The sequence below is a fragment of the Rhinatrema bivittatum genome, chromosome 6 (genome assembly GCF_901001135.1).
Source record: "Rhinatrema bivittatum chromosome 6, aRhiBiv1.1, whole genome shotgun sequence".
Lineage (NCBI taxonomy): Eukaryota > Metazoa > Chordata > Amphibia > Gymnophiona > Rhinatrematidae > Rhinatrema > Rhinatrema bivittatum.
The window spans coordinates 285,408,850-285,425,608 of NC_042620.1; the positions used below are offsets into that span (position 1 = coordinate 285,408,850).

General features: G+C 41.8%; 1 protein-coding gene across 1 annotated transcript in view; it reads left to right on the forward strand.

Moving 5' to 3' along the window:
• LOC115094348 overlaps positions 1 to 16,759 on the forward strand; it is a 188,053-nt gene that overhangs the window by 47,535 nt on the left and 123,759 nt on the right. Inside the window, exon 6 of the mRNA XM_029607304.1 lies at positions 10,906 to 11,032. Within this exon, the coding sequence (XP_029463164.1) occupies positions 10,906 to 11,032 (127 nt within the window). The remainder of the gene's footprint in view (positions 1 to 10,905; positions 11,033 to 16,759) is intronic.

Below are 16,759 nucleotides of genomic sequence, written 5' to 3' on the forward strand. Positions count from 1 at the left end.
TGCAGAATTTTAAGTTTTTGTGCACAGAATTTTAAATTTTTTTGCACAGACTTCCCCCAGGAGTAATTGTTGTATGTTGTTCTGTTCATCAGCTGTTTTGTAACATTTGTTAGTATAGTTTTACATTTATTTCTGTGTGGGGATCTAGAGCAGCTTGGCTTGTTCTGTTTTCGTAATAGGAGGTGTATTAATGTTTAGGGCTTGGTTTAAGATTTGTAGTGTTGCCTTGTCATAGATAGGGTTGTTATGGTTTATGGTTTTATATACCGTCACATTACCCGTGCCCTTCATAACTGTTTACAGTTTAAATACATTTAGGAAATACAATAAAATATTCAATAAATAGTGATAACAGCTAAAAAATTTAAAAGGAACATCAATAGAAAGTTTAGCTGTTTAAAAAAGATAAAAAAGCAGTATAAAAACAGGATAACATTTGTTCATAAGATAGTGCTAAAATAAACTCTACTAAAACTAATAACAAACATTAAAGAACTTTTTTTAGACAACTGCCTGTAGTTCATTTTCTGTGTACGTGCACTTAAAAAGCCAGGTTTTAAGTTCGGACTTAAATTTCCTTTTATCTGACAGTCTCAAATGTGTTGGTAAGGTATTCCACAGTTTGAATCCCGCTATAGACATTGCGTGCTCTCGCACTTGACTCAGTCTTGCAGATCTTATGGTTGGAATTGATAGTAAAGCCTTATTAGCAGATCTTAAATTCTTCTGGGGTACATGTAGCTTTAATGAAAAGTTCAACTATTCTGTTCTGTCTCCGTAGATTAGGTTATGAATTATACATGCGGTTTTGTAATGGATTAGGTGATTTATTGGAAGCCAATGAAGAGAAATCAATACAGGGGTAATATGGTCGAATTTCTTTTTTCCTCAAAGAATTCCAGCTGCTGAATTCTGCAGGACCTGTAATGGTCTAATTGTTGAGGCAGGCAATCCAAGGAAGAGCGTATTGCAATTTGCAAAAATAAGTGCTTGGAGAACTGTCCTATAATCATAGTGGTCCAAGAATGGCTTAACTCTTCTCAATGTTAATAATTTAAAGTATCCTTCCTTTAATTTAATTGCAATATGCTTTCTCATGTTCAGTTCTGTGTCACGAGCAAAATAAGAAGGGGTTATTTTAACATTTTTGTCAAGAATCAGATCGGGAAGATAATTATAACTACATTTTCTCTCTAAAAGAATTATTTCAGTTTTATTCATGTTACGTGTGAGATAGTTGCTTAATAGCTGAGATATAAATGTTAATAATTTGATAAGTGTGTTCAATGGATTTTTCAATGGGTACCAAAAACTGTATGTCATCCGCGTATATATAAAATTTTAAGCCCAGACCCGCAAGTAGATGACAAATAGGTAAAATATAAATATTAAAAAGTGTCGCAGATAGGGTGGACCCTTGAGGTACACCTATTATAACTGGAATTTTTTCAGAAAATGAATTATTAATTTTAACTTGAAAGGATCTATTTGTGAGAAATGATACAAACCATTTAAGAGAAGTACCCGTGATTCCAATTTCTTTTAGACGACTAGTGAGAATGCCATGGTCTATGGTATCGAACGCAGCGGAGAAGTCCAATAAAATTAAAAAGTAGCTTTGTCCTGTGTAAAAACCCCTTAAAACTGTGTCCGTTAAAGCTATTTAAAGTGTCTCTGTACTAAAATTTTATCTAAAGCCGAACTGATTTGGATATAAAATATTATTAGACTCTAAAAAAATTATCAAGTTGAATTTGAACAACTTTTTTCTAAAATTTTTGCTAAAAATGATAAATTACATATGGGTCTAAAATTATTCAGTTCATTAAAATCAAGACTGGGTTTCTTTAAGATAGGTTTAATGATCGCATTTTTTAAAACATCAGGGAGCAAACCTTCACACAGGGACAAGTTTACAATTTCTGAAATAGGTGCTAAAAGGTCCGCTGTGGTTTTAAGAGTACTAACGGGGATAACGTCGATGGGATGTTTAGCAGGATTTAATTTTCTTATTAAAGTTTCTATTTCAAGGGAAGATGTTGTGTCGAAGCAATTCAGTTCTATGTCTAACATTTTGGGCATTTTTACTTGATCATTGGTTGCTGCTTTAATGTTAAGAGTATCAATTTTCTTTTTAAAGAACAGTGCTACTTCATTACATTTATCTTCTGAAAGACACATGTCTTGCTCAATGTGATTCTTTGTTAAATTATTAACAACTGAAAATAAAGCTCTAGGATTATGTAAGAACTCCTCTATTTTCTTCTTATAGAATTCTTTTCTAATTGCTTCAGTGTGTTTTTTGTATTGATTTAGGGCTGATCAATAGATTCCTAAATTTTGGGGAGTTTTGGCATTTCTCCATTTAGTTTCTGATTTTTTAAGTTTTTTTTTTTCTTTTTCTAAATGTTTGTTGTACCATGGATTATGAATTGCTTTAGGTTTAATTTTTTTGGCTATTGTAGTGGTTAATTTTTTTAATTAAATTTGCTGATTCTTGCATCCATGTTAGTGTAGCTTCAGTAATGGTTTTGGGTTTCATTTTAATTTGCTCAGTTATATTTTTAATTTCTGCAATTAGATCATCTGTTTTAGGTTGGGTTTGAAAAGTAATTGTGACGGGGATATTTTTTTTTGAAATTATGAAGTAATCAAATTTTGCTTCAGAATACATTAAAAAATGGTCGGACCATGGTACTTGAGTTATAGTAGTAATGATATTTTTACAAAGCTCAAAGTTAGTAAAACTCAGATCTAATGAATGACCCGCTTTATGTGTAGGGTTAAGAACATAAGAAAATGCCATACTGGGTCAGACCAAGGGTCCATCAAGCCCAGCATCCTGTTTCCAACAGTGGCCAATCCAGGCCATAAGAACCTGGCAAGTTCCCAAAAACTAAGTCTATTCCATGTAATCATTGCTAATGGCAGTGGCTATTCTCTAAGTGAACTTAATAGCAGGTAATGGACTTCTCCTCCAAGAACTTATCCAATCCTTTTTTAAACACAGCTATACTAACTGCACGAACCACATTCTCTGGCAACAAATTCCAGAGTTTAATTGTGCGTTGAGTAAAAAAGAACTTTCTCCGATTAGTTTTAAATGTGCCCCATGCTAACTTCATGGAGTGTCCCCTAGTCTTTCTACTATCCGAAAGAGTAAATAACCGATTCACATCTACCCGTTCTAGACCTCTCATGATTTTAAACACCTCTATTATATCCCCCCTCAGTCGTCTCTTCTCCAAGCTGAAAAGTCCTAACCTCTTTAGTCTTTCCTCATAGGGGAGTTGTTCCATTCCCCTTATCATTTTGGTAGCCCTTCTCTGTACCTTCTCCATCGCAATTATATCTTTTTTGAGATGCGGCGACCAGAATTGTACACAGTATTCAAGGTGCGGTCTCACCATGGAGCGATACAGAGGCATTATGACATTTTCCGTTTTATTCACCATTCCCGTTCTAAGTCGTCCCAACATTCTGTTTGCTTTTTTGACTGCCGCAGCACACTGAACCGACAATTTCAATGTGTTGTCCACTATGACACCTAGATCTCTTTCTTGGGTTGTAGCACCTATTAGATGATAATTTATAACCTAAAGCTAACATGGTTTCTTGTAAAAGGAAACAGGTGTTATCTAAAGGGGATTCATCCATATGTAAATTTAAATCTCCTAATATAATGGTTAGTGTTTGAGTGTGTTCCATAATACAGGTGTATCTTTTTGTGCGGGTTAGATTGTGTGCGTTATTGCAGATCCTGGGACTATGTTAGGTGCTATATTTCTCTTTCCATTTCTCCAGGATTGCCCTGCATGCAGAGTGGCTTTTTTGGTTTTCCATTCCAGTTTGTCTCCATATTTATAATTTGTGGTCTTTCTGTACTTGATGAAGGTCAGTTCTGGGTGTGTGACCGAGGTGAGGTATTTTACTAGCATATAGGCATTTGTATCAATCTTATTTGTTGTGTTTTCTCAATAGGACATGTATTAGTGGTAAATTACTGTCTTTTCATAAGAAGGGGTATTGTGCCTGCCAGTAAATGGAGTTTGTTTTGCTTTTACTGAGATGTCATCAGAACCAGAATATCTTTTTTGTATGGTGAGTTGTACGGGTAATGCCCGAGTTCTGCTCTGCACCCATTTTGGGGGGTCGAGGGGGTTCCTGTGTATGCAGAGTGTGTATTTACCTTTAGCCCCGTGATGGTCATGTGTTCAGTGTGTCATGCAGGTGAGAGCCATCTTGGCCGAAAAAAGGTTGAGAACCACTGGCCTAGTAGTTAAAGCAGCAGGTTGAGAACCAGGGAAGCCAGGATTTGAAGCTTGCTTTTCTTACTTATGCCCCTTGTGACCTTGGGCATGTCACTTCATCCTTCATTGGTATAATTTAGATTTCTTATTGTCCTCAGGACCAGACAACTGGGAATTTCTCCCCTACCCGCAGATGGAAACTTGAGAAGAAAAGCTTTACAGTACTTCTGGTACATAAGCTAGTGTGCCGCCTGCAGTTGCTCAGTATTCTCTGTCTTCAGCAGATGGTAGAGGTGCAAAACCTGCCGTTGGATTTGGAGATTAATTTGTTCCCAGGAGTGTTAGGTCCTGGATTGGGACCATCTTGCAGGTAGAATGAGTTTAGTGGCTCCTGGGTGACTGAAATTCCAGGAGAGGAATTTGATAATCAGTGGTCTGGCTCCCTCAGTTCTTGTCCCTCTTGCTCCCTTAGATTGAGGCTCAAATCTCTCAGGAAAGTATTACCTTTTATTTTATTTTCCTTTATTTTATTTATAGGATGCAGCTCCTTTAAGTAGCTTGGAAAAAAAAACAAAACAAAGGGGTTGCTGGCAGTCTGCCACAGCATTGATTGCTATGGGGAGAGTCTGCCTGAGGCAGATCTCAGCCCCAGAGGTGAGAGGGAGAATTTTGAGGCAGGATTCGATCCATGGGACAGATGATTACAGTCTACTTGCTTTTCTAGCTGCTGCAGTGTGTGAGGAAAAAGCCCCCAGAGTTCCCTGGTGCTAGTGGCTAGTTTTTGGCATGCGATCCTCATGGCAATTTCTGCTGAATATTTGAAATGCTGTCTTGCATGGGAACTGCAGGATGTGACTCAATGGCTTGGAGTTGTGCAGGACCTGTGTTGGCAGCGGGAAAGAAAGCTCAGGGATTGCTAATGCTGCTGCAGGAAGGAAGTGATCAGCCATGAGAAAACAAGCACCATAGAATGAGGAGGCCAGCAGTGCTGGGTTTTCCCTGCAGCGCAGGAGCCGTGGCCATTCCCGCATTGCAGAGAATTCCAAGGGAAGGAGCTGCTTCTCCACCGCAATTATCTCCTACAAGAGAGGCCTTCCACAGTGCCTGAGCTTCAGAAGAGGCTCCTGATTTTCTGGATGTACATCTGACATAGAGCAGGCCTTTTCAGCAGTGTGCTCATGAGGCGTAAGGCTTTTTTGGCAAAAAAAAAAAAAAAAAAAGCTGCCGTGAAACATTCTTTCCTGGAGGGGGCTTCCCCTGTCTTCTGGTGCAGAGGGTCCTTCAGCAAAGAAGGCCTCTTGGAAGGGTCTGGGATCCTATCCCAGCTGAAAAAGAGCAAGCAAGTTCCACAGCTGGATTGGGAGGATATGGAAGGGGGATTCCTTGAAGGACCTCAATGGGGACAAGGACAGGAATGAGGACCCCTTGGAGGGAGAAATCACAGTGGCTGAAGGAAGTGACCCTAGAGTGGTTCAGATCTTTTGTAAAGATGTTATCCACTATGATTTCTCAGGTTCTGAAGTATTTCAGGATAAAGGAGACAGTTGTGGAGTCAGAACATGAATGGGAAAACCCTATAATGGAGGGGTTTGAGAGTCCCTCTAGAGCCTTCCCCTTTCATCGGATAGTGAAAGCCCTAGTGTTTGGGGAGTGAGATACTCCGGAAGCTGGTTTAAAGGTCTGCAGGGCCATGGTGAGCTCTATCCCTTGCCCGAAGATGCTTTGGAACTCTTGAAGTTGCCTAAAGTGGATGTCTTGGTTTCAGTGGTCACTTAAAAAAAACAAAACACTAATCCAATCGAGGTTTATACTGCTCTTAGGGATTCCTAGGATTGGAAGAAGGAACTTCATCTTCAAGGGTGTTTGCGTTCTCTGCCTTAGGAATCCATGTGGCAATACTAGCTTTATGGCCCAAGTCTTTTTATGCTGGATACAGAAATTCCAGTGGCAGAGCCTGAGGACTCCCTCTCTGTGAAGGAGGCACAGCATCTGGAAGATGTTACCTTTTGTACTGGATGCCTTGTATGATCTGCTTTGGACATCGGCTAAGGAACTGGTGTTGGCATTTTTAGCCAGAAGGCTGCTGTGGTTACTTAATTGGGTGGTGGATCTGTGGTCTAAGTCACAGCTTAGTAGCCTTCTATTTAATGGTAAGTTGCTCAAGTGAGCAGATGATTAGTATAAAGGGAACCGGAGATCCTTTCCCATTAAGCATAAGTTCCAGGAGAGCTGGCTGGGGAAGGCATTCTCCTCACAGAGACAGTATGCAAGCAAATAGCAATTCTTGTGAAGGACTCAGAAGACCCCTCAGGAAAGCTCCGGGGTTGGCTCTGGAGTCCTTGAGGGCATACAGTAAGATTCAATAGGTCACCTTTTGTAAATAAATATAGAGTGGACTTGGAAACAACAGACCATTGGGTCCTGTACATCATAAGAGACGGTTATGCCTTAGATTTTGCACGTCCAGTAGAAAAGGTTTTCATGAACTTGCCATGTGTGTCAAGAATGAAGAAGAATGTGATTCAGGCCACCCTGGATCAGCCTCTGCAGTTTGGAGCAGTGAGTCCTGTCCCAGAGATGTAAAGGGGCTGAGGCAGATGTCCCATTTCTTTTGCGGTGTCAAAAAGGAGGGCACCTATTGGCCCATCGTGGACCTTAAGATGGGGAATGAATCTTTGTGGGTGCTTTACTTTCTGATGGAAGCTCTGCATTTGATTATCGCAGCTGTCCGAGAGAAGGGGAATTCGTGGTGTTCTTAGATTTGACAGATGCCTATTTTTATTTACCTATTCAGGTGGATCATCAGGGATTCTTCAGGTTTGCGGTTGTGGAGGATTGTTTCTAGTTCTGATCATTTCCTTTTTATCTCACAATGCTTCGCACATTCACCAAGGTGATGGTGGTTGTGTGCAGCCATCTTATGCAAGGAGGGTTTTCTAGTGCTTCCTTATTTGGATGATTGGCTTATTTCGGCAAAGTCTCAGGATGTTTGCCAACAGGCAGTACAAAAAGTAGTGCTGAGGTTGAAGACCCTGGGATAGGTCATAAAATTGGTTAAAAAGCAACCTGGTAACCCTCACAGAGGCTGAGTTACCTGGGTGCACATTTTGAAACCTATGTAGGCAGGGTGTTTTATTGCAGACAGGATGTTGAAATTGCAGAGTTCAACAGTTATTGTACAGGAGGAATTCCAGAATCTGGAATTATTTGCAAGTCCTTAGCTCCATGGCATTTACACTGGACTTGGTTCTGTGAACATTTGCACATAGGCATCCCCTGCAGCGGGATCCCTTTCATGCTTGAGTCCCCAATCAGAGGATTTTGAGGTCCATTTGACCCTCACTGGGGATGCCAAGTTGAGTCTGTCCTGGTGGCTTTTATAGGACAGTTTGGTTAGAGGGGTGGAGTTAGATATTCCAGATTGGATCGTGGTCTCCAAGAATGCCAGTATATCAGGTTGGGGAGCTATTTGTCGGACAGACAACACAAGGCCTGTGGACATTGATGGAGGCTTCCTGGTCCATCAATCCCTTTGAAACAAAAGCAATTGGGAAAGCATTCCTATTCTTTCTACCACTAAGCCGCAACTGAGCAATGAGAGTTTTGTTAGATAAAGTGACAGCAGTAACAGAGCTCAATCATCAAGGTAGTACTAGGAGTCGGGGGGGGGGGGGGGGGTTCCCTGGAGGTCAGGGAATTGTTCCTTTGGGCAGAACACATCCAACAAGTCCTGTTAGAGTCTCATGCGGCCAGGGAGGAGAATGTGCAAGTGGATTTTTTGAGCAAGCACATCCTGAACCCTGGAGAGTGTGAGTTGATCAAGGCGGTGTCTCAAATCAAGGCAGCATGGCATGTTCCTCAGCTGCATATGATGGCTACAAGATTAAATGTCAAGGTTCTGTGGTTCTTCAGGCAAAAATGGGAAGCAAGATCAGAGGGTCTTACTGCTCTTTTCTAGCCATGGACGCAAGAGGTTCTGCTCTTTGTTTTTTCTCCATGGCCATTATAGGAAGAGAGGTCAGGCAGAAAGCAAAACATCGTGGAAGTGTGATCTTAGTAGCTCCAGAGTGGTCCAGGTGGATCTAGTAAATCTGAAGTTGGAAGGTCCCTTAAGATTGATCCTATTCCCAGGCCACTACATCAGCATCCTATTTTCTTGGTCCAAGAAAACAAAGAGGTAGGCGATCTATGATAGCCGTCAGGAAAACAAAAACACAATAGATGCCTCAGTCTTATTCCAGTATTTATTAGAACAGAGATGTGCTCAATAATTGCCCGACTCAGGCCGAGTTTCGCAGCTCGTTGGCCGCTGCCTCAGGGGCTTGAACACTTCAAATTCTCGGTGGAACTCCACACAGTGAGTTTCATCAGACGTACAGCAAATGTATGATCAATGTTTCGGGTGGTGTACCGCACTCAGTTTCACACTGAATCAATGTGAAACTGAGTGCGGTACACCACCTAGCTTGTTGTTGCCCAGGTAGAGTGTCCATCAAGCTAGTTTGAGAGAACATTGCCCAAATCTCATCTTGGAGTGAGTTTCCTCACTCCAAAGGCCATCAAATCTTCACAAGAGACCACTGTTCTGTTCGTACGTCTCATGTTGAATGTGAAAGTGGCCCCAACCCCCTACACTCATACCTAATCCCCACTTCGAGTTACTAGGTGGGCCTCCCATAGGGATACAAATACCTGTCTAGGGAGTAGACATTATAGCAAGTCTCTCTCTCTCTCTCTCTCTCTCTCTCTCTCTCTCTCTCTCTCTCTCTCTCTCTCTCTCTCTCTCTCTCTCTCTCTCTCTCTCTCTCTCTCTCTCTCATACTGAAACAGGCTGTCGGAAACACCGTGATAAACCTTTACCGGCCTCTAGCGCACAACGTACCGCGAATGAAAGGGTTGTAGCTATTGGCTGCGTTAGCCCCAACTCCGCCCCCTGAATAAAATGTTGGAAATGTATGGCAAGCCTTTATTTAGGGGATTGTAGTCTCTTTTGTTATGCTGTATAAAATGTATGGCACACCTACAGACTGAAAATCCCAGAATTCCTAACAGGCATGAAGCAGTGGAAAAGCATCTTGCCTCCCTAGGCGCTCACTGAGGTTAACATCTTCCCCCAAGCTTTTGCTTATCAAGACGGAGAACCCATGGTGGCTTCCTGGTCCTACAGCTGACCCTGAGCACAAACTGTGGTGAGACAGATGATGTCCTTGTCTCGTTCTAATTTCATCTGCCCGACTAGCCACTTCCCGGCCATGGAACATACTTGCCTTGCACCTACAGTGCCTGCTTTTCTGCTTGACCAAGGAAAGGCAAATACCATTAGACGGTATGTTTAGGTCTTGATTTTTGTGCTACAGCAGTTAATAGTAGTTAACTGAAGTATTGCTGTTCCACTACTCTCTGGCTGTGAATCTAGGAGTAGCAAGGGAAATCCCTTCAGTAGTTAAAAATGCAAGGAATGAGAAGCTGCAGGTTAGCAGTGCATCTCCACTGCAAGCTTATATGAGTACATTGATAAGCATGTTTTTTTTTATCTGCTGTTTAAAATGCTTTATCTGACAAAGGGGAGGGGGAGGAGTTAAAGACCTTGATTTAGATGAACTCTAAAAGAAATATAAAGCAGGAGCTGCTGCTCGGCCAAATTATTTTCTGTTTGTGGGAAGTCTTATCAAGGCACCTATTTTAGGAAGCTTCTTTAAATATTTAGAGAAGCATGAGCCTCCTCAGTGTCACAGAGTAAGACTAAGGAATCTGAATCTCAGGAGAGAGACTTTCTACTTCCAAATCATTTTTGGGAAAAGAAAATTGTGGTTTTATATTACAACACAGTAATTTTTCAGGCTTATCTCTTGAGATGGTAGAGTGGACTCCAAAGACATTTAAGAAAATACCACAAGGTACAGGCAAAGGGGTAAAATTAAACATATTAATTATTCAGAATCTGAGGTGGAGGACCTGACTTTAAATGTGTTGTCACTGGACACAAGAAGATAACTTTTGTTTGGAAATAGGTTACCTAAATGTTGGCTTTGACGTTGAGGCCCGTGCTTCACAATGAGTTAGGTTCCTTAATGGAGATGATATTGATATTCTGAGGAGAGTAATATCTAGCCTTGCTTTGGAGACCCTCTCCTCTTGTCATCTCGAAACATGGATGCAAGGCTTCCTCTATGCACTTCAAAAAAGTATTACTAAATGAATGGAAGTATTTGACTTTTAGCAGTATAAATTGTTCTGCCTTTGTATTCAGATATGTTTCTGCACTTCTTTCTTTATTTCTAATCCAAATACCCATTGCTTTTTTACCTCAGTTTTTATAGTACAAATAGGCAAGAACTTGTGTTTATATTTACTTTTCACACTGACCCTCAGCCTCTTTTCATATCCATGTCAGTATAGGTGTTAGCAGAGCAGCCTCAGAAGGAGGTCATAGAAGAAGGCAGCCTTCTGTGGTGTTGTCTAACCACTACAGTCAATGAGGTACTAGGTTGAGTTACCTGTAGCTTGAATCAGGTTAGAAGCGTGGAGATATGTACATGAACTGTTAGCTTTTAGGTATTCAGTGCAATTTTATACATACGCACAATATGTAAATAAGTACTGCAGTTACTTTAATATCATTGAAAAAGCTGTGAGAATGTCTCATGTGTTTCAGGCATCGGTCACATTCCATGATGTCGCCATCTATTTCTCTGAAGATGAGTGGCAGCTGTTAGAAGAATGGCAGAAGGAGCTGTACAGGAATGTGATGAAGGAGATCCATGGAGCCCTGATCTCACTGGGTATCTTTTTTTTCTTTCTTTAACTTGGAATTGGACAATCTGAAATTCCTGGGTTGAATTTGATGTAGAGTCTACCACAGTCCTGTTGCATGCTTTCGTGAACAGCCTACAGTTGTTTTTTTGTTCAATGTCTCATCCTATCACAGTAGTCTAGAGTGAGCACTAATCCTGTTCTTGATCCTGTCTTTCCCTTACCTGGACATACAAAACTGTAGAAATCTGGATCCATCCTAGTGACTCAGAAGCAGCCAGCAGGAGATCTGACTATGATCTCCAAGCCTGGTTTCATGTCTTTGACCCAGTAGGGGCTGAGGATACTGCCATGCCAGTGTATTTACAGTTCATAGCCCCCTTGAGGCCAGGAGTCTTAATTATCATGCAACAGTGACATCTACTGATTCATCATAGTCATGCATACTGGATGAGGATTGTAGAAAAGAAGAGGAAAGGGAGCAAACAAATGGAAGAAAACTCCCAATTGGTTATGAGTCAAGGATTGTGTGACCATTACTCTAGTAGAAGCTGATACCAAATTGAGCTAGAAGCCCAAAGGAGCAGGATAAAACTGCCAGGACAAAATTAAATAGCAAATAAAAATTAAAAATTCAAAGCTAGTCTGGCCTGGTGGCTCATTGGCAAACACTGTGTGTTGCTGTGTAGAAGACTTGGGTTTGATTCCTGGGCCTGGGTTTCACACCCTGGAGGAATACTATTAAGGAAAACTACTGCAGGAGCATTTAACTATAAAAAGGAACACTGATAAAATGAGGAAAGTTGTTAGAAAACAACTAAAAGGAGCAATTTGCAAGGTTAAAAACTTGCAGAAGGCAAGGACATTGTTTAAAATTACCATCCTTGAGGCCCAAACAAAATGTATTCCGTGCATTAAAAAAGGTTGAAAGAAAGCCAAAAGGCTGCTGGCATGGATTACTAGTGAGGTGAAAGAGGCAATTAAAGCCAAAGTGGCACCATTCAAAAACTGTAAAGCAGAACTTAATGAGGAAAATAGGGAACAGCATAACCACTGGTAAGTTAGAAGTAAAAACAAAAGTAATTAAGCAGGCTAGGAGAGAATTTGAAAAGAAGCTTCCTTAGCGTTTGGGTACATCAGTCCCAACGAGTGGGTTATGCACATTTGCCAGCAGATGGAGATAGAGCAAAAGCTGACGTAATGCTATAGAGTCCCACCCTGACACCAGCCCTCCAGTGTTTTCCGTCTCCAGCAAATGGTGAGCATGCATTTCCCTTTGAGGGATTGCCTGTGAGTTTAAAAAAAAAAAAAAAAAAGTTAGAAGGGAAATCTTGGAAAGACAAACTGTCTATGTAGCACCGATTGCCTCCTGAGGTGATACTTTGCGGTTCCTCCCTCAGTAGAGTGCCTTCAGTCCAGAGGTCTAACTGCTGTGGACCATAGTTCCCTCTAAACTGAACCCCTGAGTGATTGCCCATGCATTTCGGAGCTTAGCTCACAGGTTTTACATGGTCGCTAACATAAATTTTTCTTTGCACTATGTTTCCAGAAATGCAACATTTAAAACCTGCGCTCAAAAATTGTTGATTTAAAAAAATTGTTGCTCACACAAAAAAAATTTGCACGTACCTAGTCGCTCCTTGGAAGGGAACATTGCTGTGGACCTAAATTCCAATTAGTTGTTGCAGCCGAGAGAAGCTCGGCGGTGAAGGCATTAACCTTTTCCCCCCACAAATGGGACTCGTTCCTGCTCTCAGCCAGGGAGGGCTGAGCTTAGGTAAAAGTTTTCTTACTTTAAAAAAAAAAATTAAAATAAAAATAAGACAGCAAGAGAAGGGTCTAGTTCCTCTGCGTTCAACTGTCCAGTTCATGTCTCTGGGGAGCTCTATGAGATGAGGAGAGGATGCAGGGTCGGCGGGTTGAGCAGCTGTTCGGCTAAGGCCCTCTCCCAGGCTTCTCCCATTTTGGTGCATGGTAGGCTGCAGGGCATTTTCGCACATTTTTTGCTGTAGGCTGTTGCCGTGCTTGCGCATCCAAGTGGGCATTTGTTCTCACCTGTACGTCCAGATTGGGTGTTCTTCCTTCTGGACGCACATCTTGTGCATCTGCTTTAGGCATCTGTACTGGGCATCCAGTTTAGTGTCCAGTTGGGCGATTGTCCTAGGCATGTGGGTTTGGATGCACATTTTTTGTGCATCGATTTTGGGTGTACTTATACAGTGGTTAAGCTAGGCGCGAGCCTTCATCAGTCATAATATGATCAAATTTAAGCTAATAACTGGAAGGGGGAAAATAAGTAAATCTACAGCTCTCACACTAAATGTTCAAAAGGGAAACTTTGATAAAATGAGGAAAATAGTTAGAAAAAAACTGAAAGGTGCAGTTGCAAAGGTTAAAAGTGTTCAAGAGGCAAAGACATTCTTTAAAAATACAATACTAGACACGCAGTCCAGATGTACTCCACGCATTAAGAAAGGTGGAAGGAAGGCAAAAAGATTACCAGCATGGTTAAAAGATGAGGTGAAAGAGGCTATTTTAGCCAAAAAAAATCCTTCAAAAATTGGAAGAAGGATCCATCCGAAGAAAATAGGATAAAGTATAAGCATTTTCAAGTTAAGTGTAAATCATTGATAAGACAAACACAGAGAGAATTTGAAATGAAGTTGGCCATAGAGGCAAAACCTCATAATAAAAACTTTTAAAAATATATCCAAGGCAAGAAACCTGTGAGGGAGTCTGTTGGACCTTTGGATTACCGAGGGGTTAAAGGGTCTCTTGGGGAAGATAAGGCCATTGCAGAAAGACTAAATTAATTCTTTGCTTCTGTGTGTACTAATGAGGATGCTGGGGAGATACCAGTTCCAGAGATGGTTTTCATGGGTGATGACTCAGACGAACTGAACCAAGTCATGGTGAACCTGGAAGATGTAGTAGGCCAGATTGACAAACTAAAGAGTAGCAAATCACCTGGACCGGATGGTTTGCATCCTAGGGTACTGAAGGAACTCAAAAATGAAATTTCTGATCTATTAGTTAAAATGTGTAATCTATCATTAAAATCATCCATTGTACCTGAAGACTAGAGGGTGGCCAATGTAACCCCAATATTTAAAAAGGGCTCCAGGAGCGATCCGGGAAACTATAGACCAGTGAGCCTGAATTCAGTGCCAGGAAAAATAGTGGAAACTATCTAAAGATCAAAATCGTAGAGAATATAGAAAGACATGGTTTAATGGAACACAGTGAACATGGATTTACTCAAGGGAAGTCTTGCCTAACAAATCTGCTTCATTTTTTTGAAGGGGTTAATAAACATGTTGATAAAGGTGAACTGGCAGATGTAGTGTATTTGGATTTTCAGAAGGCGTTTGACAAGGTCCCTCATGAGAGACTTCTAAGAAAACTAAAAAGTCATGGGATAGGAGGTGATGTCCTTTCGTGGGTTACAAACTGGTTAAAAGACAGGTCAATTTTCTCAGTGGAAATGGTAAACAGTGAAGTGCCTCAAGGATCTGTACTTGGACTGGTGCTTTTCAATATATTTATAAATGATCTGGAAAGGAATAAGATGAGTGAGGTAATCAAATTTGCGGATGATACAAACTTATTCAGAGTAGTTAAATCACAAGCAGATTGTGATACATTACAGGAGGATCTTGCAAGACTGGAAGATTGGTCTTCCAAATGGCAGATGAAATTTAATGTGGACAAGTGCAAGGTGTTACATATAGGGAAAAATAACCCTTGATGTGATTACATGATGTTAGGTTCCATATTAGAAGCTACCACCCAGGAAAAAGTTCTAGGCATCAGAGTGGATAATACTTTGAAATCGTCGGCTCAGTGTGCTGCAGCAGTCAAAATAGCAAACAGAATGTTAGGAACTATTAGGAAGGGAATGGTTAATAAAACAGAAAATGTCATAATGCTTCTGTATCGCTCCATGGTGAGACCACACCTTGAATACTGTGTACAAGTCTGGTCGCCGCATTTCAAAAAAGATATAGTTGCGATGGAGAAGGTACAGAGAAGGGCAACCAAAATGATAAAGAGGATGGAACAGCTCCCCTATGAGGAAAGGCTGAAGAGGTTAGGGCTGTTCAGCTTGGAGAAGAGACGGCTGTGGGGGGATATGATAGAGGTCTTTAAGATCATGAGAGATCTTGAACAAGTAGATGTGAATCAGTTATTTACATTTTTGGATAATAGAAGGACTAGGGGGCATTCCATGAAGTTAGCAAGTAGCACATTTAAGACTAATTGGAGAAAATTATTTTTCACTCAACGCACAATTAAGCTCTGGAATTTGTTGCCAGAGGATGTGATTAGTGCAGTTATTGTAGCTGGATTCAAAAAAGGTTTGGATAAGTTCTTGGAGGAGAAGTCCATTAACTGCTATTAATCAAGTTTACTTAGGGAATTGCCACTGCTATTAATTGCATCAGTAGCATAGGATCTTCTTGGTGTTTGGGTACTTGCCAGGTTCTTGTGGCCTGGTTTGGCCTCTGTTGGAAACAGGATGCTGGGCTTGATGGACCCTTGGGCTTGATGGACCCTTGTTCTTATTTTCTTATGATCTACATGCCTACAGCATGGCACCCGTGGTGAAGAAACCTAAATGCTTATCTGTCTGTGCTGCATGCCACATCAGGGCCATTCAGCCGGAGCTTTCTTTAAGCCTGTGTCAGCGCTGCCTGGATGTTCAGGGAGATTTGCCTCCTTCTGATTTTGCCGGTGATGGTTCATTTCTTCGGTCTGAGGGGAATGGGACCAAGGGAGAGATGACAGATGTGGTCCCCTCCCTTGATTGATCCAGGAGTCGAGTCCTCAAGGACACTGGCTCGCAGGATGTCAGGTTCGAGCCTTTGGGATTTTGAATGGACCCATCGTCCTTTTCCTGGGTAGACGTCTTCCAGGGATTGCAGATATTTCTACAGGGCCAGTCTTCTGAAGCGGCAATACCTACTAAGATAGCTCTGTGCACTCCTCTGCTTGTTTCCAAGCACCATGGTGCAGTAGGTCTGATAGAGCTTAAATGCAGTTGGATCAGGATGATACTGATGATGGGGGTGGCTCTCCTGATGAGGAAGGAGACATTCATCCAGATTTGGAGCCAATTCGAACTCTTCTCTGTTTCTTGTAGAGAGATGAGTTGCTGAGTTTGATAAAAAAAAAAAAAAAATCCCGAGGCAAACGAGAAGGCAGGAACCCAGCGGTGAGTCTTGCCGCGCCCCTGCTACCTCAGCCGGCCTATCAGGAGCTGACTGAGGACCCTTTAAAATCTGCAGCGACTCCGGCGGCGTCGCGCGCCCGAAGGAGCGCGACCTAAGGGGCCTGCCCCTTAGTGCGCCCCTTTGTGAGCCCCCAGGACAGAGGCCCCCTCGCCTGCCACCACTTCCTTACACTACTTCATCCGAGCCTTCACCTAGCATTCTCCAGCTTTCATCTTTTCATCCAGCCTCGGCCAGCATTCATCCAGCAGTCTTCCAGTCCTAGCCGCACTCATCCAGCTCTGCCACCTTCTGTCAGCATCCACCAGCACTCATCCAGCATCTACCATCGTCTGCACTCATCCAGCATTCATCCAGTATTCATCCAGCAGTCTTCCAGCATTCATCCAGCAGTCTTCGTCTTTGCCGCACTCATCCAGCTCGGCCGGCTTCTGCCAGCATCCACCAGCCTCACCCAGCACTCATCCAACATTCGCCAGCATCCATCATCATCTACCCGCATCCAGCTTTCATCCAGCATTCATC